Source organism: Mustela putorius, unplaced genomic scaffold (genome assembly GCF_011764305.1).
Source record: "Mustela putorius furo isolate JIRA1106 unplaced genomic scaffold, ASM1176430v1.1 tig00003972_pilon_pilon_pilon, whole genome shotgun sequence".
In the NCBI taxonomy this organism is placed as follows: Eukaryota; Metazoa; Chordata; class Mammalia; order Carnivora; family Mustelidae; genus Mustela; species Mustela putorius.
In genome coordinates this window covers 17,345,539-17,370,758 of record NW_025422115.1, presented here as the reverse complement: position 1 = coordinate 17,370,758, position 25,220 = coordinate 17,345,539, and the positions used below count along the sequence as shown (strand labels likewise).

Genomic DNA, 25,220 nt, shown 5'->3' with positions numbered 1-25,220 from the left:
GAACACCACACATGATTTTAACTAAAGAGAACTCACCGCTATAACAAAGACTGGGTTTAGAACTTGGAGTTCAGTTTTCAGAGAGCAGGAGGGCTAAAGATGGTGCTTGTAAAAACACTGGCTGTAGGTGAAGCTCCCACTTCTTTGGGTTGCCCTGATGGGTTGCCTTTTCTTCTGAACTTGGCCCTGAAGCCAGATCCTGACCTGCAGGGAGGTAAGTCTGGACATAACAGTGCTACCACAGCTAACAGATGGGGTGCCCCTGGTAAGACCAGATCATTTCCCCCATAATTTCAAGTCAGCCTGCCTGTTCTTAAGCAGAGGGGGATAAGTGGGGAAACCTGAAGATCTTTCCCCTCAATCAATAACGCATCACTGTACCTCCAAGTCAGGCACTGCCTTAGCTTCACCCTACTAGCTTCTCCCACAAGGCTCTATTACCACCCCCTACATTTTGGGGCTCAGAGTCTCCTGTTCCCTCTGCAACAACAAAAGTCTAAAATAGAAGTCTATACCATGTGTTTTTAAAGTTCAGAAGCCCCCACACTTGTAGTCTTCGGTGGCAGTGTTGGGGGTTTTTAAGCAAACAAAAACCACACAAAACACTACTGCTTACTTAACGACTGAGACTAGGGTAATGGTTGATGGAGAATAAATCTACCAGAGTACTGGGAGGGGTTCAGTTGGTCTTTGTTCGGAAACTCCAGGCTAAAGACCTATAAAACAACTACTCACTCAGTTTAAATGTCTGGTCTACCAGTCTAAATTTATGTAATTAAAAAAATATATATTCCATTTGCAGTTGCTAATAATGTAGCAAATCTCTCTCCCAACCCCATTTATACCACACGCCTTGTACGCATTTCCTTCAAATACTGCTTTGGTATTTAAGTCGTTCACCCCCATTTCCAATTAAGGATAAGAAAAACAACACAGAAATGCAAACTAAATAGCCAGACAACTGCCCAAATAGAAAATATTTCCAAACAGTTGAAATAAGGAGAAAAAAATGAAGTATTCTATTTTAAAAATTTGGAATATTTTGATTTGAGACAAGTGCAATGAACTGCTAACTATTTAAAGCAAATTCTCGTTTGTGCCGAGGGTAAGGAACTGAAGCCCAAATCCCTGTTCCACAGTAGTTCTCTGGTGAGGAGAAGGGACTTGGGTTGAGAGTTCATTCCTTAAGTAAGAACCAAGCTTTATTTATTTACAAAAAAAAGAAGAAGAAGAAGAGAAGAAAAAAAGGGAAAAAAATGAAAGGGGAAAAAGGAAAAAAGAAAAAAAGTTGGGGCAAGGGGGAGACAAGTTTTACACAAAAGTACTACAACGGTAACTCCCTTTGGTAAAAAGTGTAATAAATGTCTTGTACATCTGTTCACAGGTACTAAATCTGAGCCACATAGAACTATGGTACACAAGAAGCTAGAGCAGTTATGCTAGCACATCAAAGCATATTTCTTTTAATAAAAAATCGACAGTATGTACATTATTTACAAAAAAAAAGAAAAAGAAAAACCAAGTTAAAATTGTGTGTGTGTGTGTCAGAGAGTAAAGCTGGTGGATGGCACTAGGGTAGACTAGTAAAGAAGCAGGTACAAAACAGTTCCACGGGAGCTAAAAAGGACGACGGATTTGAACTTGCTGAGGTTGAGAACCAGAGGAGAGTGTAAAGGGTGGGCAGCGAGGGATTCGTCAGGAAAAACCCACAAGATGATCAATCCCAAAGCCAAACTGCAGGTCCCAGATAAAATCTAATGGGTGATCTAGATGTGCTCGAGTGACCAGGAAGAAAAAGAAAAAGAAAAAAAAAATCAAATCCAGTTTTTTTTCCTTTTGGGGGGAGGAGAGGAGCAGTGACCATCAGAGTTACAATCCATCTGAGCGGTGAGTCCTTCCCCAGTCTGTCAGTGCACGCCCATCCAGTCAAGGTGTGAACGGCGTCTGGCTCCTTCATCGAAGGTCAGGCCCCAGGAGACTCCAGTCTTAGCTCTGCTGGTGTGTGCAAGCGAGCTGCGCGTCTCTGTGCTTGCACGGATTTCCTTCCCCTCCAGGGCAGGCTAACACCCCAAACCCCTTGGGAAAAGTTCCAGCTCCGGCTTCGTATGGTATCCACGTTCCTTCTATGCAGCTCACTTGGTGCCAGGTTAAACCAGCCACACACTGATCGGGTGGCCATGTCCCAGAGAGGCCCAGTGAGGCTTGAAAGGCATCTTCCTTGTTCTTCAGTGTGCGTGAGTGCGCGCGCTCCCCACACACACCCCCTCAGTTACCTGCTCTGGCTCCGCGGTTACGGGGCTTTGAACGCTGCGCCGTATTTGACACGGTACTTGTTTATGCTTACAAAGTGCAGGGTCTCTGTGTCACAGGTGGTGGTACAGGGCACCAGGCCCTCCAGCCCCTCACCCATGAGCCACTTGCTGGTCTCTGCTGCCATCTCACGGGGCACGTGTTCCTTGGTCCATTTGTCCACCCAGGCCTGGAACCTCTGATGTAGCCGCTTGCTCACACGCTCATGGGACTGCGAAAGAGAACAAGAAAAAAAACCATGAACTAAAACAAAAAACAAACAAACAAATAAAACCAAAAAAACCCCTCTTCAAATACAAAGCCTAATTTTCTCCTAAAGTAGCAGGGGAAAAGATGTGTGGTCAAGCCTTTGATACTACTGGTTAGTTAGGAGTCTCTGTTTAAAGAAGAAAACTGAAAAGAGGCTAAGAACACAGAGTACGTGAAGAGTCGGAGCCCATAAAGCCCCTAAAGAAATGTCAACACAGGGTCTTAGCAGAACGAGCTCAGTAGTTCTCATTTTTAGCATTCATTAGTACCAACTAGGTAACCTGATAAAAATACAGATTTCCTCGTTTTCATCAATCTGAATTTTTTTTTTAAAGATTTTACTTATTTGACAGAGATCACAAGTAGGCAGAGAGGTAGGTGGGGGTGGGGGGAAGCAGGCTCCCCGCTGAGCAGAGAGCCTGATGTGGGGCTTGATCCCAGGACCCCAGAATCATGACCCGAGCTGAAGGCAGAGGCTCTAACCCACTGAGCCACCCAGGCGCCCCAATCTGAGTTTTTTTTTTTTTTTAAAGGTTTTATTTATTTATCAGAGAGAGGGGGGGAGAGAGCAAGCACAGGCAGGCAGAATGGTAGGCAGAGGCAGAGGGAGAAGCAGGCTCCCCGCTGAGCAAGGAGCCCGATGCGGGACTCCCGATCCCAGGACGCTGGGATCATGACCTGAGCTGAAGGCAGCTGCTTAACCAACTGAGCCACCCAGGCGCCCCCCAATCTGAGTTTTTAAACTAGCAGCCCAGATGCCTCTAATGTACCCAAATGAGACACAACTAGTTGCAGCTATGAGGTCCTTCTGTCAGCGTGACAATCCACTTCTAAGTAAGACGGCACAAGGCAAAGGGCTTAAAACTCGCTTTCCCTTCACGGTATTACCCTGCCCTGCCCAGCAGGGCATGGGGCACAGCAGATCTCCAGGGGAGGTGTATGGTCCTACCTACCCAGCCACCAAATATTTACCGATGCCTATGTGTGAGGCAGAGGAGGAATGCCAAGATGAATTCGGTGCTACCCAGCTCCTGGAATAATCTGCACCAGACCCACAACACACAGCGTCATGAGGGAAATCTACTGAATCACCCATCCAACTTCTCTCACTTGAATGACCTCTAATCCTTTCACACTTCACCAGTCCAAAACACAGTGCTTGATGTGTCCCCAACCCCCTTCCTATCAACAGATTATGCCTCTAAACTGCCCATTTTCTCAAGCAGAAACAAAACCAAAAACCAACACAAGACCAGGCATCATCCTTGATGTTCTCTTTTCTCTTACGCACTCATATCTATCTGATCATTACTGCATCCTGACAATTCTATACCCAAATTGTACCTCTGACCTAATTCTTAGAATTCCTGCCAGCCCGGGTCACCGTCACATCTCACTTGGACAAGAGCAGTCTTTTGAGCATTCTTTGCCTTTCCAACTTCATGCCCCAAATTATCCCCACTGGGATGAACAGCAGTCCAAGCCATTCTGTCAACAACGTCCCCCAGTACTGCAAACAAAATCCAAACCATGGTCTACAAGACTAGTGATGATGTCTCTGCCCACCCTCCCTTTGGCTCAAGCCATGCTGATGCTTCTAGTTTCTCACACATGCTGAGTCCTTTCCTCCCTTCTGGCATTGCATTTGCTAGTTTCCTTCATCTAGAAAGCACTATCCCTCAACTCCTCACCAAGCTGCATCCTGGTCGTTGTTCCAACCTCAAGGGTCACCTCCTAAGGGAAGTCTGCCCCGACACAAACAGGGCCTGCATGCCAGCTACCCACCCAATCGCCTCACCTAGTTTCTCTCCTTCATTGTGCGTATCACACCATTTCATATGCTCTACTTCATGGCTGTGCCCCAGGGCCCGGCACAATCCTGCTCCAAAACTATACCAGAAAGCTTTCACAATCGGGATGGCATGCAAGAACAGACAGAATTCATAAGCAATACCCCGTGAAATGCCAAAACTGGGTGGAGCTTTGCTGAGGTGCCACTGGCTGCTGTGGGTTGAACTGTGTCCCCTGCAAATCACTGTGTTAGTCCTCCTGTCTGTACCTCAGATTGTGAACTAACTTAGAAATAAAGTTGTTGCAGATGTAATCAGTTAAGATGCAGTCAGACGATAGGAAGGTGGACCTAGAGTCCAGTATGACCAGGCCCTGAAAGGGGGACACTGGACACAGGCACACAGGGAAAAAATGCTATGTGAAGCAGATGAGGGCATGGGAAAAATTCTCCCTCCCAGCCCTGGTTCGAACCAACCCTGCCACACGTCAATTTTTGACTTTTAGCCTCCAGAACTGTAGGACAATAAATTTCTGTTGTTTGAGGCACACAGTCTGCGGACCTTCATTCTGACATCTTTAACAGCCTAATACATCTGCTTACCCAACAACTCACCACTCACAACAAGCGGTGGTACTCAGAAAGGGAGAGAAACAACCAGGACCCTGTGGTAGCCCTGGGCCCAGCCGGGGAGGAAGGGCGCGGAGACATTCTGCGACTGGTTCTTACCTGATGAGCCCGGAGCAAGGCTGTTCTCCGGTACATGTAGTCCTCTGACTTGATCACGTACACCATCTTGTAGGAGTTCAGCTTGAATCTACACTCCAGTTTATCCAGGCTATCCACATTCTCCATGGTCTTCTTGCTGTTTCCTTCCTTCCCTTCCTTTTCCTGCTGTTCCCGACCACGCTGACATTTCCGGATTCGCCTCAGATTCCTACGGAGCAGAGAAGCCCTACAGAATCAGAGCTCGCCCAGATGCGCCTTCCCATGAGTCCCCTCAAAGGGGTTCTCCTTGTCATATGCCTTTTTAGCACTTATCATAATTTTAGTTACATAACCAGATACACACACACACACACACACACACACTTTTCAGTTACATATACTTTTATATTTTAAAATATATATATACTTTATATATACTTTTAGTGTGTGTGTGTGTATATACGGTCTAACTTAGCTATATATATATTAACTATATATCTCTCTCCCCAATGGTTTCATTGTTTAAAAAAAAAAAAGTTTCAAATGCAGAGATACACAGAATAAAAGGCAGAAACCTTCAACCTCTCCTACCCCAGATTCTCTGAATCCCACATGCCCCAGAAGAGGTAGGCACTGAGAACAGTTTTGATTTTAAACCTCCTAAGCCTCTCGGAATTCACATACATAATCACTCACTATAGTTCTGCTTTGGGATGTTTTTAAAGACTAAGATCATACTATGTATTATATTATTCTCCGTTTTTCACTTAATGCGAAAATTTCTTTCGTCACATTCTCTTGATCTTAACCTTAACCGAACCATCCCTTAACAGGAACCACTAAGGGCTCCTCACCTGAACCATGGAGCAAAGATGGTTATTCAAATGCCTATTTTTTCAATTCCCCCCAAAGATGGTACATAACTCCTGTATCTTATATATACAGTTAAGAGGACAATTCACATGAATGAATGCCCTGGAAGGTATTTAAAGCTGAATTCTCTCCAAAAGCAAGCAGAAGAAAGCTTGTCAGCCAGACAGTTACACTGTTGCTAACACTTTGCTATGGCAACAAACATTGCTTAGTGAGTATCTGGTATACATGTATTTCTGTAGGCCTGCAGTTCTTTGGTCCAAGGACCCCTGGGGGCCTCCAAGCCCCTTTTCAGGAGATCTACTATTTTCATAATAATACTGAAACATATATTAAAAAAAATGTTTTCCTATGTTAACATTTACACTGGCAATGCAAAAGTAATGGTGAATAAAAATGCCGGTGGCACCAAAATGTCCTTAGAAACCTTTATATTCTTCTCAGGCCATGTTCTGGCAATTAAAAGAGGAAAGCTGAGGGTGCCTGGGTGGCTCAGTCAGTTAAGCATCTGCCTTTGGCTAACGTCATGATCCCAGGGTCCTGGAGATTGAGCCCCAAGTTGGGCTCCCTGCTCAGCTAGGAGTCTGCTTCTTCCTCTGCTCCTCACCCTGCTCATGCTCTCTTTCTCTCTCTAAATAAATAAATCTTTAAAAAATTTTACCTGATATAATCCACATTAAAAACTTTCTGGAATATTCAGTCTCTAAGAAAAATTTAAAATAAAAATGAGGAAAGCTGGTTTCATTTAAGAATGTACATGATGATGGGGCGCCTGGGTGGCTCAGTGGGTTAAGCCGCTGCCTTCGGCTCAGGTCATGATCTCAGAGTCCTGGGATCGAGCCCCGCATCGGACTCTGCTCAGCAGGGAGCCTGCTTGCTCCTCTCTCTCTGCCTGCCTCTCTGCCTACTTGTGATCTCTCTCTGTCAAATAAATAAATAAAATCTTAAAAAAAAAAAAAAGAATGTACATGATGGGGGTGCCTGGGTGGCTCAGTGGGTTAAAGCCTCTGCCTTCGGCTCAGGTCATGATCTCAGGGTCCTGGGATCGAGCCTCGCATTGGGCTCTCTGCTCAGTGGGGAGCCAGCTTCCCCCTCTCTCTCTGCCTGCCTCTCTGCCTACCTGTGATCTCTCTGTCAAATAAATAAATAAAATCTTAAAAAAAAAAAAATATGCATGATGTGGATGCCTGGGTGGCTCTTGTCAGTTAAGTGTTCAACTCTTGGTTTCAGCTCAAGTCATGATCTCAGGGTGAATCAGCGCAGAGTCTGTTTAAGTTTCCCTCTCCCTCTGCTTCAGCTCCTCCCCGCTGCCCTCTCTCTCAAATAAAAAAACTTTTTTTAAAAAAAGACTTTATTTACTTTTTTGCCAGAGAGAGAGAGCACAAGCAGGGGGAGCCGCAGGCAGAGGGAGAAGCAGGCCTCCTGCTGAGCAGGGAGCCTGATGTGGGACTCGATCCCATGACCCTGAGCAGAAGGCAGACATGTAACCAACTGAGCAACGTAGGCATCCCTAAAAAAATAAATTTAAATCTTCAAAAAAAAAAAAAAATCCTTGATGAAGCAATAAACGTATTTTGTCAAATCCTAGCCCCTTAGTATACATCCTTTTAATATGCTGTGTGGTAAAATGGGAGCTACACATACGGCACCGTAGTGTGCCAAAGCACTGCCCGAATAGGAAATGGGTCACTATTTTTACCTGAAGGAAAAACGGACTAACCATCCTGGAGTACTGTCAGCTATTTTTTCAAAAAATGAACAATGAAGGGGGTGCCTGAGTGGCTCAGTCGGTTGAGTGTGGGACTACATGGTTTTGGCTCAGGTCATGACTAAGGGTCATGGGATGGAGCCCGGAGACCAGGGCTGGGGCTCCATACTCAGCAGGGAGTCTGCCTGAGAGTCTCTTCCTCTCCCTATTCCCCTCCCTCGTTCATGCACTCCCCCTTCCTGTAAATAATTAAATCTTCAAAAATAAGTGTTACCTGATATAACCCACATAAACAAAAGCTTTTTTGAAATATTCAGTCTCTAAAACTGTAAGGGATCTCCAGGCCAAAAAGACTGAGAACTCAGCTCCAATAGCTGTTAAGGCAAATTATTAGAAACCAAAGTTATAAGGTAAAGTTCCCATATATTTTTATTGCCCTGGCCCCAGAATGATGGTATCAATTTATATTTTCCCCACAGAATATGAAGTGCTTTCCTAGCCCACACCCTCTACAGCACAGGTTATAAATCTTTTAAAAACATGGCCAACCTGGTGAGAAATACACGGTATGCTTATTGTACTATTCCATAACCCTAGAGACTAAGCCTGTTTTGTTGAAGAGAGGCCTGGCACAGAACAGCTGCTCCAATGTCTGCCAAATGAATCAAGGAATGAAGAGGCTGGCAGGACCCTTTTGGCTCACACCCCCCTTTTTCCATGTTCTGATTAGAACTCAGTCTAATAATAATAACAACACAGATCTTCCTGGACTTAGGGGTTATAGCCCGATGAGATGTTGGAAATATTTTAAGTCAAAAGTGCATTTTATCCCTAACCTACTGACTGAGCATCACAGCCTAGGCTAGCCCACTTCAAAGTGCTTGAAACACACTTTAGCCTACTACTGGTCAACATCCTCTACCACAAAGCCTATTTTATAATAAAGTGCTGCATGTCATGCAATTTATTGACTACTAACTGGAATATGCAAACAAAGTGGCTGGATGAGCAGAGCACGGTGCTAAGCATGTCAGCTCTTGCCCCTTGTGCTCCTGAGGCTGACTGGGAGCTGCAGCCCCTGCCCAGCATCATAAGAGGACCACACCACAGATCGCTAGCCTGGGAAGACCCAATTCCAAATTCAAAATGGCTTCTAGTGAGTGTGCCTTGCTTTTGTACCACTGTAAATCCAAAAATCATTTAAGTCCAACTATCCTAAGTGGGGGACCATCTGTATTGGGATAATACCTTTCTGGAAACCTAAGACCTGGGATTTCAATTCTGAGCTTCTGGGAAGGAAGAAAGCTACTCTACTACAGCACAACCTTTTTTCTACTTCTGCAACTCCATTTTCATCCTCACAGGACCAACAATACACTGCCCATAAATAGGGAGGACATTTTTAAAATTCTGTGAAGTGAATATAGCAGACCTAAGCCTGCTATCTTTTATGGGTTCTTTCTACTATCTTCAAAAGAGAGCTCTACTTCATTATTTTTTAAAAATGTAATTCTAGTATAGTTAACTACACAGTGTTGTATTAGTTGCAAGTATACAATATAGTGATTCAACACTTCCAGACATCACCCAGTGCTCATTGTGACAAGTGCCCTCCTTAATCCCCATCACCTATGTCACCCCCCCCCACCTCTGGTGACCATTAGTTTGTTCTCTATAGTTAAATGAGTCTGTTTCTTGGTTTGTCTCTTCCTTTCCCTGTGTCTGGTTTCTTCAATTCCACAGATGAGTGATATCATATGGTACTTCTTTTTCTCTGACTGACTTACTTCACTTGGCATAAAACTCTACAATACTCTCTACCTACACCCATGTTGTTGCAAATGCCAAGATTTCACTGCTTCTTATGGCTGAGTAATATTCCATTGTATATCACACCCCATCTTCTTTATCCATTCATCTACTGATGGACATTTAGGCTACTTCTGTATCTTGGCTATTAGAGATAATGCTGCTCTAAACATAGGGGTGCATGTAGCCCTCTGACCTTTTTGGATTCTATGGGGTAAATTCCCGGTAGTGCAATTCCTGAATCATAGGGTAGTTCTATTTTTAACTTTCTGAGGAACCTCCATACCGTCTTCCACAGTGGCTGTACAGTTTGCATTCCCACCAACAGTGCAAGAGGGTTCCTTTTTCTCCACATCCTTGCCAGCATGATGTTTCTTCTGTTTTTGATGTTAGCCATTCTGACAGGTGTTAAGGCAATGTCTTATTGTAGTTTGGATTTGCATTTCCCTGATGATCAGTGATGTTACGTACCTTTTCATGTTACCTGTCGGCAACCTACAGGTCTTCTCTGGAGCAATGTCTGTTCGTGTCTTCTGCCTTTTTTTTTTTTTTTTTTTTTTTTTTTTTTAGATTTGAGAGAGGAAGACCGAGCAAGCCAGTGCACCCATGTGTTGTGGCAGGGGGAAGGCAGAAGGAGAGAGAAAAATCTCAAAGGAGAATCCCTGCTAAGTGTGGAGCCAGACACAGGGCTTGATCTCATGACCCGATGATCATGACCTGAGCCGAAATCAAGAGTTGGACGCTTTACATACTGAGCCATCCAAGTGCCTCCTGCTCATTTTTAACTGGATTATTTGGTTTTGGGAGGTATTGTGTAAGTACTTTATATATTTTGGATACTAACTCTTTATCAGATACATCATTTGCAAATATCTTCTCCCAAAACAGCATGAAGGTTCCTCAAAAAGTTGAAAATAGAGCTACCCTATGACCCAGCAATTGCACTATTGGGTATTTACCCTAAAAACACAAATGTAGTAATCCAAAGGGGCACGTGCACCTGAATGTTTATAGCAGCAATGTCCAAAATAGCCAAACTATGGAAAGAACCTAGATATCCATCAACAGATGAATGCATAAAGAAGATGTGGTGTATATATATACAATGGAATACTATGCAGCCTTCAAAAGAAATGAAATTTTGTCATTTGCGATGATGGGGATGGAACTAGAGGGTATTATGTTTAGCGAAATAAGTCAATTGAAGAAAGACAACTATCATATGATCTCTCTGATATAGGAATTTGAGAGGCAGGGCGGGGAGTCATAGGGGGTAGGGAAGGAAAAATGAAACAAGATGGGATCGGGAGGGAGAAATCCGTAAGAGACTCTTAATCTCACGAAAAAAAACTGAGGGTTGCCGGCTGGAGGGGGTAGGGAGAAGATGGACGGGTTATGGACATTGGGGAGGGTATGTGCTATGGTGAGTGCTGTGAAGTGTGTAAGCCTGACGATTCACAGACCTGTACCCCTGGGGCAAATAGTACACTAATAATACATTATATGTTAATAAAAAAATTTTTAAGTTAAAAAAAAAAAAAAAGATTTTCTCCCATTCTATAGGTTGCCTTTTAGCTTTGTTGATTATTTCCTTTGCTGTGCAGAGCTTTTTATTTTGATATAGTCCCAAGAATTTATGTTTCCCTTGCCTCAGGAAACTTATCTTAAAAATGTTGCTACAGCCGATGCCAAAGAAATTACTGCCTTTGCTCTCGGATTTTTATGGTTCCAGTTCTCACCATGTAGGTCTTTAAAGCCCATTTTGAATTTATTTTTGTATGTGGTATACAAGTGGTCCAGTTTCATTCTTTTGCATATAGCTGACCAGTTTTCCCAACACCATTTGTTGAAGAGACTGTCTTATTCCCATTGATAATCTTTCTTGTTTTATCAAAAATTAACTGACCACATGAATCGTGGTCAGTTTTCTGTTCTGACTGGATTTTCTATTTTGTTCTATTGATCTACGTGTCTACTTTTGTGCCAGTACCATGCTGTTTTCATTACTACAGCTTTATAACATAACTTCAAGTCCAGAGTTGTGATGCCTCCAGCTTTGCTTTTTTTTTTTTTTTTTTTCCAATTTGGCTATTGGGGGTCTTCTGTGGTTCCATACAAATTTTAGGATTATTTGCTCTAGCTTTGTGAAGAATCCTGGTGGTTTATTGGTAGGTATTGCATTAAATGTGTAGACTGCACTGGGTAGCGTAAACATTACAATATTTCTGCTTCCAATCCATGAGCATGGAATGTATTTCCATTTCTTTGTTTTCTTTAATTTTTATCATCAGTGTTTTATAGTTTCCAGAGTACAGGTCTTTCACCTCTTCAGTTACATTTATTCCTCGGTATCTTATTATTTTTGGTAAGACTGCTATCAAGGTTATCACTTAGCTGGGTTCTGGAATCTTGGATTTTGCAAGTTTCCACCATTCCCTAAGCATTAAAAGAGGCTCAATGTACCTAAACTGTTCACAGAAATATGTGGTTTCATCTGAAAACCTGCTTTCTTTCTGGGAGTCTGGAATTTTGGTATGTGCTAGACAGACAGTGCCTACATGACTATCACCCAATAAAAAACCCAGCACTGAGTCTCCTAATGAGCTTCCCTGGTAGACAGAGTTTCGAACATACTGTCATTTGTTGCTTGGAGGAATTAGGAGTGTCCCGTGCAACTGCAATGGAAGACGGCTCCTGGAAGCTTGCACCAGGTTTCCTCTGACTTTGTCACACACACCTTTTCCCCATGCTGATTTAGCTCTGTACTCTTTCGCTATAACAAGTCATCACTGTGAGTACGACTACATGCTGAGTCCTGTGAGGATTCCTCATGAATCATCAAGATTTGGAGACCAACACACACTCCTATCCAACCCAGGAAAGTTACCACTGATTCTCAAAAGCTCTCACTTCTCTGATGCCTTGGGGCACATGCTGCAGGTAAGCTCATGCATGAACAGCCACAGAAACCTTGAATCAGTGTCCTCAGTGTCCTTGCTGATCAGCAGACAGAACAACAAACTGAGCAAGCGAAAACCAAGGATCTGAAAGTCATTTAACTTTGTGTTCCTCATCCCTGTGCAGGTATATGCTGCTAATGTGTGATTCAGTTCACTCACCTTGGGAGAAATACTGGTTTCCGTGCCAGGTGCTCACGAAGCTCGGGAGAGGTAGTATCAGAATTCATGTATCGCTCCACATAGTCTGACCAGCGCTAGGGTTATAAACACAAGATGGGGGTGGAGAGAGAGTACAAACACCAGACTCCATCCTCCTCAGGTAGTCTAGCAAATTCTAGGACTAAATTGTCAGACACCCTTAAATTTTAACATCAAAAAGATCTTTCCATAATGACATGCTGTTACTTGGTATTGACATACAGCTTCAAATTCCTGTTATGGAACAAAACCCAAAGTTTGTCTGAGATACTTTAAAAGTTACCAGAAGTTGTAAATGGGTAGAAACTGGCTCACTGACAAATTTTATTTCCCCACAGATGGTTTTGTTAAAGAATAAAACATACAGTGGCAAACGTCTGAAAATCAGTATCTTTCGCATTAAAATCTGGGTTTCTGGCATCTCAAAATTTTTTTTTAATCTGGCAACCAGGAGCCAATATTCCCACAGAACAACCATCTCCCTTCCATGGCCCCTCAACATCACACACAGGGCTTCCGTCTCTCGTTAACTTTACCTGCTAGGCCAGGCTATGGTAACCACTCTATGGGGCCGAGAACTCTTGGCTTCATCAATCCCAATAAAGAGTAAACATGACACAAAATCAACAAGATACTGGCCAATGACCTCATCTGTTGTTTCTTATACTTTACAAAAAACAGGAAAGGTGCCAACCATGAGATGTCCTGAGAGATGGCTTAACTGACGGCTAAAAGAGATGGCCATCAACCCTAAGTACCTACCACTAGGTAGCCCTTCCCTTCCGCTGAATACATACATGGCTGGAATGGCCTGTACTTGAAGCATCAGGTTCTGACCTGTAACAGGCCGGAGACTGTCCTGACCTAAGACCATCACTAGGCAGTCTCAGTATAGGATGGCTCTCTAAACACACAGTTTCTACAATATACTTGTCCATACCTCTGCTTCTACAGGGTCATCCGAGTTCTCCTCTTCTGTGTCCAGGAGCTCAATGGTCAGCTGAACCTGGCCCTGGCTCTGAATAAACATAAGCTGCAAATAAGAAACCAGGATGTAAACAAAAGACCATCTCCTCCAAAACTATAACCTAGCAGCTAAGGGTTGGGAGGTTGGGAGGCAATAAAGTTATAAAGCTTCATTCACTCTAATTGAAGAGATGAGGCAGGTACTCCAAAGTTTAGGAGGCAGGTGATAAAAAAGGCCAAAGTCCAATCTTGCTACCAGCGCAATGAAAGGCTAGAGCAAAAAGTATGATTTCATGTCTCACACCTCCTGTATGAGCTGAGCAATAATCAATATAAGAGTGTTTCAAACTTACTTTGTTCAGTGGAAAGAAATATGACATAAAGCCAGAACCATAAAATGTCAATGCCATTTTACCTGATACCCTCATTTCTGGAACTTAATACAAAAAACGTTAAGCCAATAGCATGAAAGAAAAAAGAGAAGGGAAGGAAAGGAAAGGAGGAAGGAAGAGAAACTTCTTTAACTAAAGTGAAGCAGAAAACATCAAACCCAACAGAGAGCAGCAATCAATTCTAATGCCATAAAGATTACTACCCAAAGGGGCACCTGGCTGGCTCAGTTGCAGAGCATGTGACAGTCGATCTCTAGACTTCAAGTCTGAGCCCCACATTAGATGCACAGATTATTTAAAAATAACATAACATAACATAACATAACATGACTACCCAAACCATCATACACACTGTGGCCTAAGGAACACAAAGCATCAACATATTAACAAAGTTATCTACTATAATGGTTATCAATCATATTAAAGGTTCTTAAAATTCTGAGTTCCAACATTTGTATGATTTTTAAAAAAAATTCATATTAAAAAAAAAATTCGTATTTAAAAGCAACACACCAGGGCACCTAGGTGGCTCAGTGGGTTGAGCCTCTGCCTTCGGCTCAGGTCATGGTCTCAGGGTCCTGGGGATGGAGCCCCACACTGGGTGGTGGGGGTGGTCTAAGCTCAGTGGGGAGCCTGCTTCCCCCACCCCTGTCTGCCTCTCTGCCAACTTGTGATCTTTGTCTGTCAAATAAATAAATAAAATCTTAAAAAAAAAAAAAAAAGGCAGTACACTGATTAGAGGCAAAAACAAGTCATGCTTTGTATAAAAGAACTATCAAATGGTGGTGGCACATGAGACTTCCCCTGTCAGTATCCCAAGATTTTCAATGCCCTTATCCTAACGACTTACTACAGATAAGATCACTGTCCAAATCACATGGAGAAGACCAAAGCTTACAAGAAGGCTTGAGAATCATCTATTTGAACCTTTTGCGTTTTACACAGGAAAAAATTTAGAGTTCTCACTTCTCAAAGCCACACAGTCAATAAGTAAATAGGACCAGAAGCCAATTCTGGTTCCCAGTATTCCTCCAGAGAAGGTTTAAAAATTCCTACCTGCTAGTAAAATGTAAAACATGACAAGAGCGTAATACATGCAACATAAATACAAATATAGTTACTTCCACAACAGATCTGAAAAAACTGTCCCTAGGAGTTTGCTTTTTCCCACCCAATCCAGGATGACCTAGAGTGTCAAAATTTATCCTACTGCTTAAGGAATAAAAATTAAGGAAATCAAATTAAAGTGATACTGAGAAGACTGTCTCCTCTCTACTTTTTTTTTTTTTTTAAAGATTTTATTTATTTATTTGACAGATCACAAGTAGGCAGAGAAGCAGGCAGAGAGAAAGGAAGGGAAGCAGGCTCCCCGCTGAGCAGAGAGCCCGATGTGGGGCTCGATCCCAGGACCCTGAGATCATGACCCGAGCCGAAGGCAGAGGCTTTTAATGCACTGAGCCATCCAAGCCCCCCAGAGAAAACCCTATTTTTAAAAGTACCTAAAAGAAACAAACACCCCTCCCAAACACAGGGTGAAGGATATGAATAAGCAATATGGAGCCCGCTCAAGAATTTCTCTCCATGGGGGCGCCTGGGTGGCTCAGTGGGTTAAAGCCTCTGCCTTTGGCTCAGGTCATGATCCCAGGGTCCTGGGATCGAGCCCCACTTCGGGTTCTCTGCTCAGCGGGGAGCCTGCTTTCTCCCCTCTCTGCCTGCCTCTCTGCCTACTTGTGATCTCCATCTGTCAAATAAATAAATAAAATCTTAAAAAAAAAAAAAAATTCTGTCCAGGATGCTTGGGTGGCTCAGTTGGTTGGGCGTCTGCCTTCGGCTCAGGTCATGATCTCAGGGTCCTGGGATCAAGTCCCATACTGGGCTCCCTGCTTGGCTGGGAGTCTGCTTCTCCTTCTCCCTCTCCTCCTCACCTCTGCTTATGCACACTCTCTCTCTCTGACCAATAAATAAATCTTTAAAAAAAAAAAGAAAAGACTCTCTCTCTCCCCCTCTGCCCTTGCCACCACTATGTGCTCTCTCAAAATACATACATACATACATTAAAATCTTTAAGAAAAGACAAGATGAGTATGCTAGTATATATAGCCTGTGGCTGGAGAGAGTGAAATGGCATTCTCCATTAAAATGTAACATTCAGGGATGCCTGGGTGACTCAGTCGTTAAGCATCTGCCCTCGGCTCAGGTCATGATCCCAGGGCCCTGGGATTGAGCCTCACACTGGGCTCCCTGCTCAGCGGGAAGCCTGTTTCTCCCTCTTCTGCTTCCCCTCCTTGTACTCCCTCTCTCACTTTCTCTTTCTCTGTCAAATAAATAAATAAAATCTTTAAAATATAAAATAAAATAATGTAACATTCAGGGATACTTGGCCGGCTCAGTTGGTGGTGTGTGCGACTTGTGATCTCAGGGTCCTGAGTTCACGCCCCACATTGGGTGGAGCCCACTTAAGTAGGTGGAGCCTCCTTATAAAAAAATTGAAATAATATATATATATTTGGTTAGTTATTTAAAATGTAAAATACGCACATCCTTTGACCCAGTGATTTCATTTCTTGGTCTCCACCTCAAATTCTAACATATGTGCACTAGGATAGAAGCAGTAGATATAGCACTATATGAGAAAGTAAAAAATGGAAATTGTTTAATGTTCACCCTGAAGGGAATGATTTTTTTTTTTTTAAGATTTTACTGATCTAAGAGACAGAGAAAAAGGGTGAGCATGTGGAGGGCAGAGGGAGAGAGAGAATCTCAAGCAGACTCCGCACTGAGTGTGAGACAGATATGGGACTCAATCTCACGACCCCAAGATCAGGACCTGAGCTGAAATCAAGAGTCATGTGCTTAATTAACTGAGCCACCCGGGTGTCCCAGGAATGACTGTTTTTAAACCTATGGTACATTTTTAAATTATGGTACATTTTTACTCTTAAGTACAACAAAGCAGTTGAAAAAATGAGCTTGGTCTATATAAACCAAAACAGAAATTCTAAGTCATACTAAGTGAAAAAAACACAATGTAGAATATATAGCCTAATGTCATTTATTTCATATATATACACGTATGCATGTAAAGGCACAGAAGAGGGTCTGAATGGATATGAGAGCCAAGCATTGCTGAGTTCTTAAAAAGCAGAGTACAATGTACAGAGAAAGAAAATGGAGCGGAGGCTGGGACTCAGGGTCGGGCAGGGGATCTGAAGGGCTGTTTATGCTTAATGTTAATCATATCAACTTTTATTCTCCACATGCACATTTTAAAAAATCACTGACATGATATAATTTTTTTGGTTACTAAGTCTTTGTTTTCGCTATTCCGTCTGCTACTCTGAAAACTATTCTTGTCCATACGGTGAGTCTATCCATCCCTCATAGGCCTTCACCACGCAATGTAATCCATTGTTAAGTCACTGTGCTTGGGAATGGTAATTCTGCTCCCCACGAAACAACACACACTGAATTTCTAACAAACATTTATAGGTTTAAAACTCAGAAGAAGAAAAGAAAAACCAACCCTGAAAAGCTTAGGAAATGTCCTCTGTCCTGCGAAGAGTGCAGGTGATGGATTAGAAACTACAGAAACAGCTGATAAAGTAGAAGCAGACAAGTGGACAATCTGGGGTCGGATCAGTCAAGTACACGGAACACACCCAGTAAGGATATGTTAGCTCTCTCTGCTCGGCCAACTACAAACCTTATTCTGGGCCCCTGGAACCTGCCCCTCTTATGTAAATACATACAACAAGTTTTGTTCATTACAGCTCTGCAGTCACAGTACACATAGTTTTATTTCCTTTCACCTGATGTAGTATTTTTATAATTTATGATTAACTATTACTGGCTGCAAAATATGCCACCTGGCATTCACACAATGGGCTGCTCATAACCATTCCCACAGTGGGCTGTATGTCTAGGTCATTCCCAACTATTTGCTTTACTAACTAGCAACAACAGTGCGGTGACGTAACGGTGGAAAATGGAAACAACGTAATGCAGCAAGATAGTCATAATCCTCCATAAAATAGTCAGGAAAAGATGAAGACCCAAGTGTTGCTAAGTGAGCAAAATAAGTTACAGACCACTCTGCCCAGTATACTCTCTTTCAAATCCAATAAAAGCACAGAAAAGTCTACAAATGTCGTCATCATCTACAAACCATGAAACACTACAGGTGATGATTTTTTTCTCTGCATTTCTTATCTTTTCTACAAGGATCATGGATTATGTGTATTAGCATATTTATTTATTTAAATTTTTTTGGTGGTCTCTACTCCTAATGTGGGGCTCGAACTCATGACCCTGAGATCAAAAGTTATATGCTCTTCCAAATGCATCAGCCAGGTGCCCTTCTGTACTAATATTTTTAAACAAAGCATTATAGTATTTACAAAGCATTATACTACTAAAAATATTCAGAGAGAAAAGGACAGAATACAAAATTATAAAAATCATACATAACAACTTTTTAAAATATAAGAAAGTAATAGATCGTCCATGGGAGAATTTACTTCCACTTTTCCATGTTTTTCATTCCCTCCAGTAGGCTCAGAGGAACTCTAAGAAGTTCCAGGAGTGGCATCACTGCATCAAAGCATCCTGAAACGGCTTTGATTTCTGATGGAGATAGTTCCAACAACTTAAACAGTCACCAGCATGGCCCTGGGGTACATGAGTAACTCTCACCTTAAAGCAATTCTCATCCGACATGAGTTGCTCAGCCTTCCGCTGGTATGTTGACTCCAAAAGACTTCTGGATGTCTGCGTGTTCAGTTGGCCTCCAGTGGCCCCATTATTGTTTTCTGCCAGGTAAAGGTCAGTCACCTGCACACAGATTTCATCACTCACGATGTGCTGCAGCTGGAATCAAGCAAAGGCAAGTCATCAGTGAACCAAGAAAATATTTCTCCCTTTCATACAGTCAATCTTCCTTTGATAGTTCCAGTCACTCAGCTCAGAAAGGTTTTCTGGTTGGTTACTTTAGAAAATTAAACACGTAAAACCAGTATTTCATATTCTTGGAGAATAACTAAGCCTAAGTCTTCAACAGTATCACTGGTCTTTGAGTAAAGCTTTCCTATCTATTTAAACACAAAACTGGGGCACCTAGGTAGCTCAGTTGCTTACATGTCTATGTTAGGTTCAGGTCATGATCCCAGGGTCCTAGGATCAAGTCCCATGTGGAGTTCCCTGCTCAGTGGTGAGCCTGCTTTTCCCTCTCCCTCCGCTTGTGCTCTGTCAAATAAATAAAATCTTAAAAAAAAAAAAAAAAAAAAAGGCAAAAGCATAAGCTGCTCATATTACTGTGCTGCTTATTTCAAGTTCTAAGGAACTGTAAAACAATTTTACATGAAAGAAAATTCTCATGGATTCCTGTTTTTATGGTGCTTCTTTACCATTTACAATTTGCTTTCACTCTCATTCTCATTTGATCTACACAACTACCCTGGGAAGGAGGCTGAAGGGGGTGCCCTGTTACACAGGAGACAAATTTCCATTTTAGATGAGAACACTCACTGTGTGCCAAGGTGAGGACAGGAGCTGTGGAGAACCATGAAAGCAAGATCCCTCTCTATATTCTCAGCCTGAGTACAAAGTCTGACACTCACTGGGTATTCAAGAACCAGTTGCTGAATCACTTACCCAGGGGTTATCAGCTGAAGGAACAGAGTTAGGACTAATTTCAAGCTTCCTGACCCCTAGGCCAATATTCTTTCTAATACATTACTTATTTTTCTACATCAGATAAAAAATATAGTACTTAAATTGTAAATGTTAATTGACTCAATTTCAACAAAGGTCAATCACTACTGACTGCTGGTAATTATTGAGAATATGTTGTTGTTCTTTTCTTTTTTGTGAAGATTTTATTTGTCAGAGAGAGAGAGTGAGCACAAGCAGGGGGAGCGGCAGGCAGAGGGAGAAGCAGGCTCTCTGCCAAACAAGGAGCCCAATGTGGGACTCGATCTCAGGAACCTGAGATTGTGACCTGAGCCGAAGACAGATGCTCAAGCAACTGAGCCACCCAGGCACCCCATGACTCTGTTCTTAAACTATCTGATGACTAGAAAGCTGAACCGTTTAGAATTTCCATTTTCACAGGTCATGACTATATTTTTTTCTTTCTTTCTTTCTTTCTTTTTAAAGATTTTATTTATTTGACAGAGATCACAAGTAGGCAGAGAGAGAGGAAAGGAAGCAGGCTCCCTGCTGAGCAGAGAGCCCAAAGCGGGGCTCGATCCCAGGACCCTGGGATCATGACCTGAGCAGAAGGCAGAGGCTTTAACCCACTGAGCCACCCAGGCGCCGCCCATGACTATATTTCTATTGTGGAATAAAAATTCCCTCAAATGAAACTGCACTCATAAAAAAATGCCAGAGAATGTGAAAAAACACACACAAGAAAAAAGCAAAATGTTAACTGCAATATCAATTTGTCTATTTTACTTTAAAATTCTCAAAAACCACTAAGCCGTTCTATTTTTAGGAAGATACATCCTTTTTGAAGTGCTAGTAGCTATGACAACTACTTATTTTTAACATTTAAAAAAGTCTTAAATGACAAGTATGTGTATTTGTAGATAAATGGACAGAGTACAAGGTCAGAAGGGTGACTGATCTGACAGTGGTAGAAAGGCCACCAACTAGAGATGGTTACATTATAAATGGTCCACACAATGGGCTCTCAGGTGGCCAATAAAATAATGCCTATGATAACCTGATAACATAGGGAGTAGCTTAAGATACACTGTTTGGGGGGTAGGCAGTGTAAAAAAAGTGCATCTAAAGCATGGTCCATACCACGTAGACACTTCTGGTTAAGACCTTCTTGGCTGAAATAGACCATGTCACTGACTCCCCATCCACACCCTCTTCTTGGCTATCTGGCCCCTCCTAGAATCTTTGAAAAGGGCAGCCCTATAAAATCAGGGACAAATGGAGAGCTCGAGCTCTCAAGCTAGGCTGCTAAGATTCTCCCTCTTGCTAAATTGAAATGACACAGTGAATGTGTTTGGTAGACTTTTTACAGACGAGCATCTAGATGGAAAGGTCAAGCAATGCTGGGGCCAGAGGCACTGCCATGGCAAGCCAAAGCCCCAGGGGGCTGGAGAAGCCTTGAGTACATGGCCAAATATTCATCTGCAGAGAGAAGCATGAGAATGAAGCAGATTTCCAGAAAGAAGGCATGCAGGAGAAGAAAATAAACCAAAAGCAAAAAAAAAACCAACCCCCCCCAAAACCCAAAAAACTTCCCAGTATAATCCCTGTATTGGCCATTCCCTGAGTTCTGTACTAAGGAATCTGTGAGACCACCTACCGTGTTAAGACAAATCTCTATTAAACTACAGCTGATCCTTGAATAACATGAGGGGTGGGACACCAACCCTCCACACAACTGAAAATCTGCATATAACTTTTGAACCTGCCTCAAACCTAACTAGTCACAAACTGTGGCTGATAAGCCTCACTGATAGCAAAAGCAGTCAATGAACAAATATTTTTTATGTTGTATGTATCATATACCATATTTTTACAATAAAGCTAGAAAGTATTAGGAAAATCCTAAGAGAAAATGCATTTACAGTGCTACGCTGTACTTATTGAGAAGAATCCAAGTGTTAGTGGACCACGCAGTTCAAAGGCCTGCTGTTCAAGCAGCAGCTGTACTCTGGAAAAGGTAAACATATGGCTTAACCTTGAAATATATGTTCTACCTCCGGTCAGCAATGAACTCTGGGGGAACATCAAACAGGATAAGGAGAATGAGAGGAAATATGCCTCCAACTGAGGAGTAAGGTGAGAAGCATGAACATATGTTTTAAAAACACTGGATTTGGGGGCGCCTGGGTGGCTCAGTCAGTTAAGCATTAGACTCTTGATTTTGGTTCAGGTTGTGATCGCACGGTTGTGGGACTGAGCCCCACACGTCAGGCTCTGTACTCAGCATGGAGTCTGCTTGAGATTCTCTCCCTCTGCCCCTCCCCACCCCGCCCCGTGCCACATGCACACGCATGCATGTGTACACGTGCATGCATGCTCTCTCTCTCTCTCTCAAATAAAACCATAAGAAACAACAACACTGTATTTGGGTTTCTGGACAAAAACTATTTCTTAAAAAGATTAGACATTATGCATTACTGACTCAAAATCATAACCAGGTGCTTTTAATAAATGGATAATTATATCTATTGTTTCAGAAACCAATCTCAAGCTTATGAAAGTTAATTCTACTGGATTTTTAAAGTTTCTGTGTTGCCAGTGTGAGAGACTTTACGTCCACACTGGGATGCAGAAGCACACGATAACTGGAGTCTTTATTTTACATACATCCAGATTTTCCATATATTTAGATTTGTTTGTACTCATATAATGATTTCCATCAGGAAGGCCTCTTAACGTCTGCAACTTCCAGGAAAAAAACTGAATACCTGACAACCTTCACGAAGATGCCAAGATTCAGTTATGCCAAGTGTTCTTCCTTGACTATTGAGCAGATCCTGTGAAAGGGCGCAGAGCCATGCGTCCTTCCAAAATCAAGGCAAAAAAAAAAAAGCCTGGGTACTTGTAAAGAATTCCATATTTTACTCCAAGAAAACACTGAGTAACAAGTTTTTACTCCTCATAGTGGCAGTGAGGACTCAAGAACTTTGTCAAGTTTTCACTTTAAAAAAGTGACACACCAACAACATACTCTGATCCCTTCGGAAATTCAGAAGTCAAGGCAAAAGTGGAAATCTGACTATGTGCTATAACTGATCACAGCTGTAAACATATTCAAAGCTCCTAGGGTGCCACAGGAACACACCACAAAACCAATCACGAATCTAAGTCAAGTGGAACCTCAGATGGGGATAGTATTACAGAACATGTATGGAACCATTCCCACAGAAGAACTTCAAAAGTTAAGTGAGCAAAGTACACAGAATCACCAACACCTCAGACATGGAAGCGCTCCCCGCTGAGAGCTCCCCACTAGGCGATCAGGTAAGAGCTGGGCCAGGACTAGGGCTCGCTCTACAGGTAGACAGCAGGAGAAGGGCAGCACACCGGGGCAGGGCTAGGCTCTTTCAACTGTGAAGGGCATACGGAGCAGAGCCAAGGACTCCATTAAGCGGCTGAAGCACTGCCACTCTGTTAACGTGAGCGATCCAACATCACGTTAACCTCCCCCTTTCTGCTAGAAAGCCATACGTCCATAAACATTGCTTGAGCAAACTGCCCTTTTTTCTCCAAGAGAAATCTTGCCTTTTCTCTTTGCCTTATCCATCTTTAGGTAAGGACCTCTTCCCTCACCAAACCTAGCCTCCACCGTGCCCTCACCTGTCTGACAATGCTCTGGATTAGTTTGTCCATGGTGAAGGCAATGTAGGCATGAATGGTGAACATCTCTCTCAGCGAATCTTCATATTGCGACGAGTCTATGTTGCCATCGAGCAGGCTCCGCACCATGTCCAGAAAAGCTGGGTAATAATCTTCCACGTCAACATCCACTGTGGGAGAGATGGGAGAGGTAAGGCCTTACCCTGCTATGAAGAGGTCAGGAGAGACGTCAGGGTCAAACCCCAAGCTGGCCTAAGGTGCCTCTGATGGAAGAAGCCTGGGTAGTCAAACATACACACCACATCAGCTGTAGGCAGAAGTGCCATCTGACAGGTGCTACAATGGCCAGTGCTATCAGAGGACAGTGACACTGCAACTTTAACGGGGGCTTTAACACTCTACCCACGCCAGAGAAACACTTCATTATAGTACAGCGGGCTCTGCTGGACAGGAGAGCAGAATGTCCCAGGGAAGAAGTTTCTTCAAAAAGTTGCTGGCTCTCATGCTGAGAGAAGAACCTGCCCTCCCAGCCTGCAAAGCATTCCTCACATGGGTCACTTGCTCATAAAGCTATTTCAATGAGGCATGAAGTGCAGATGAGAAAAGGCAGACAGCACCACACTCGAGCCCTGGGAAACCCCTCAGGAACAGAAAAATAGGAGCGCAAATTAAATCCCCTATGAATAATGAAGTAACCTGCATTTGTCAAAGTCCTTCTGTTTAAAAATGGATTCCCAATTTGTACTTCACAATTTACATTAAATGATCTGTGCTCACTGCGCATGAATCACTTCAACCAGCAGCTAGAATCTTATCAGTTGTTACAGAGACATTCACGTGGCAACTTGCAGAGTGCAAAAAGAAGCATAAAAGGACTGTGCCTTTAACTTATACAAGACTGATTTACTGATCTCTGGAGCTGGCAATCAAGATGGTGGCACGAGGGGGTCACTGGGGTGTTGATTATACTGGTTCTTGATCCAGAGGCTGATTACACAGGTGTGTTCACTTTGTAAAAATTCACTGAGGTACACAATTTGAATTTGTATCTTTTTCTATATGTATGTTGCACTTTAATAAAAAGTTCACTAAACTGAAAAAAAAAAAAAATCACAAGAACTCTTTTGTCCCTGACATCTGTTACCCATTTTTAAAGTCTATACAGAGAAAACAGGTGGGGAGCTAAAGCTAAGTCCGTCTCCATTTATCTGAAGTGTGATGGGCTCATCAAAGACATGCAAAACAGAGCATACGGTTTAAAAGCAACTGGCTTAACTTTGACCAAGGAACTTCACCTTGTTCAGACCCAAAGCACAGGCACGGGCTGTGCTACCGAGAGGCAGATGCTTTCACGCCAGAATAATGCTGGGAGCACAAGCCAGACTTGTGCCCACGAGCTATGAACGGTGCAAGGCTTGCTGTTACCGCTCAACACCCAACAACATAAGCCTCAAACCAGGTTAAGTCAGTGATTGAGACAGGATTAGACTATTTGCTCCCTGATTTCTACCCAAGCAGATGGTATCACCACTCTTGAGATCCAAAAGTTGTCTCTCTCAAGCTAGGACTGCCGAGAGAAAGGGTTTTAACATTAATATCCAGGGTCGTTAGCTCTTCAACAGATAGAAAATTAGGGCCACATGTGGGCTTCTTACAGCAGCAACAGTTTAGAAATTTTTTAAAAAGATAATTCACTCCACAGATTGGCTATTTCTTCAAGAGTACAGAAGAAAGGCTCCACGGAAAAAGTTTTTGGCTCACAGCTCAAAAACCTCATTTATGAAAGGAATAGTTCTCTAGAAGCCAGCAACAGAGAATCACGTAAAGCACATGACAGCTTCCTCGGCCCGCATTTACTTTTCCTTCTCCTGTGTTCTCTATCTTCATTATTGTTCTGTCTGGTCCACTGTCTCACACCGTCTCTTGACTTC

General features: G+C 42.7%; 1 protein-coding gene across 2 annotated transcripts in view; it reads right to left on the bottom strand.

Moving 5' to 3' along the window:
* Nucleotides 1-1,184: 1,184 nt before the first annotated feature.
* SIN3A (SIN3 transcription regulator family member A) overlaps nt 1,185-25,220 on the bottom strand; it is a 72,816-nt gene continuing 48,780 nt past the window's right edge. For both annotated transcript variants that reach the window (XM_004758457.3, XM_013059394.2), the window contains exons 16-21: nt 23,290-23,459; nt 18,655-18,828; nt 13,545-13,637; nt 12,566-12,660; nt 5,078-5,285; nt 1,185-2,521 (exon numbers count right to left, since the gene is read on the bottom strand). In XM_004758457.3, the coding sequence (XP_004758514.1) occupies nt 2,291-2,521; nt 5,078-5,285; nt 12,566-12,660; nt 13,545-13,637; nt 18,655-18,828; nt 23,290-23,459 (971 nt within the window). In that variant the 3' untranslated portion in view covers nt 1,185-2,290. The remainder of the gene's footprint in view (nt 2,522-5,077; nt 5,286-12,565; nt 12,661-13,544; nt 13,638-18,654; nt 18,829-23,289; nt 23,460-25,220) is intronic.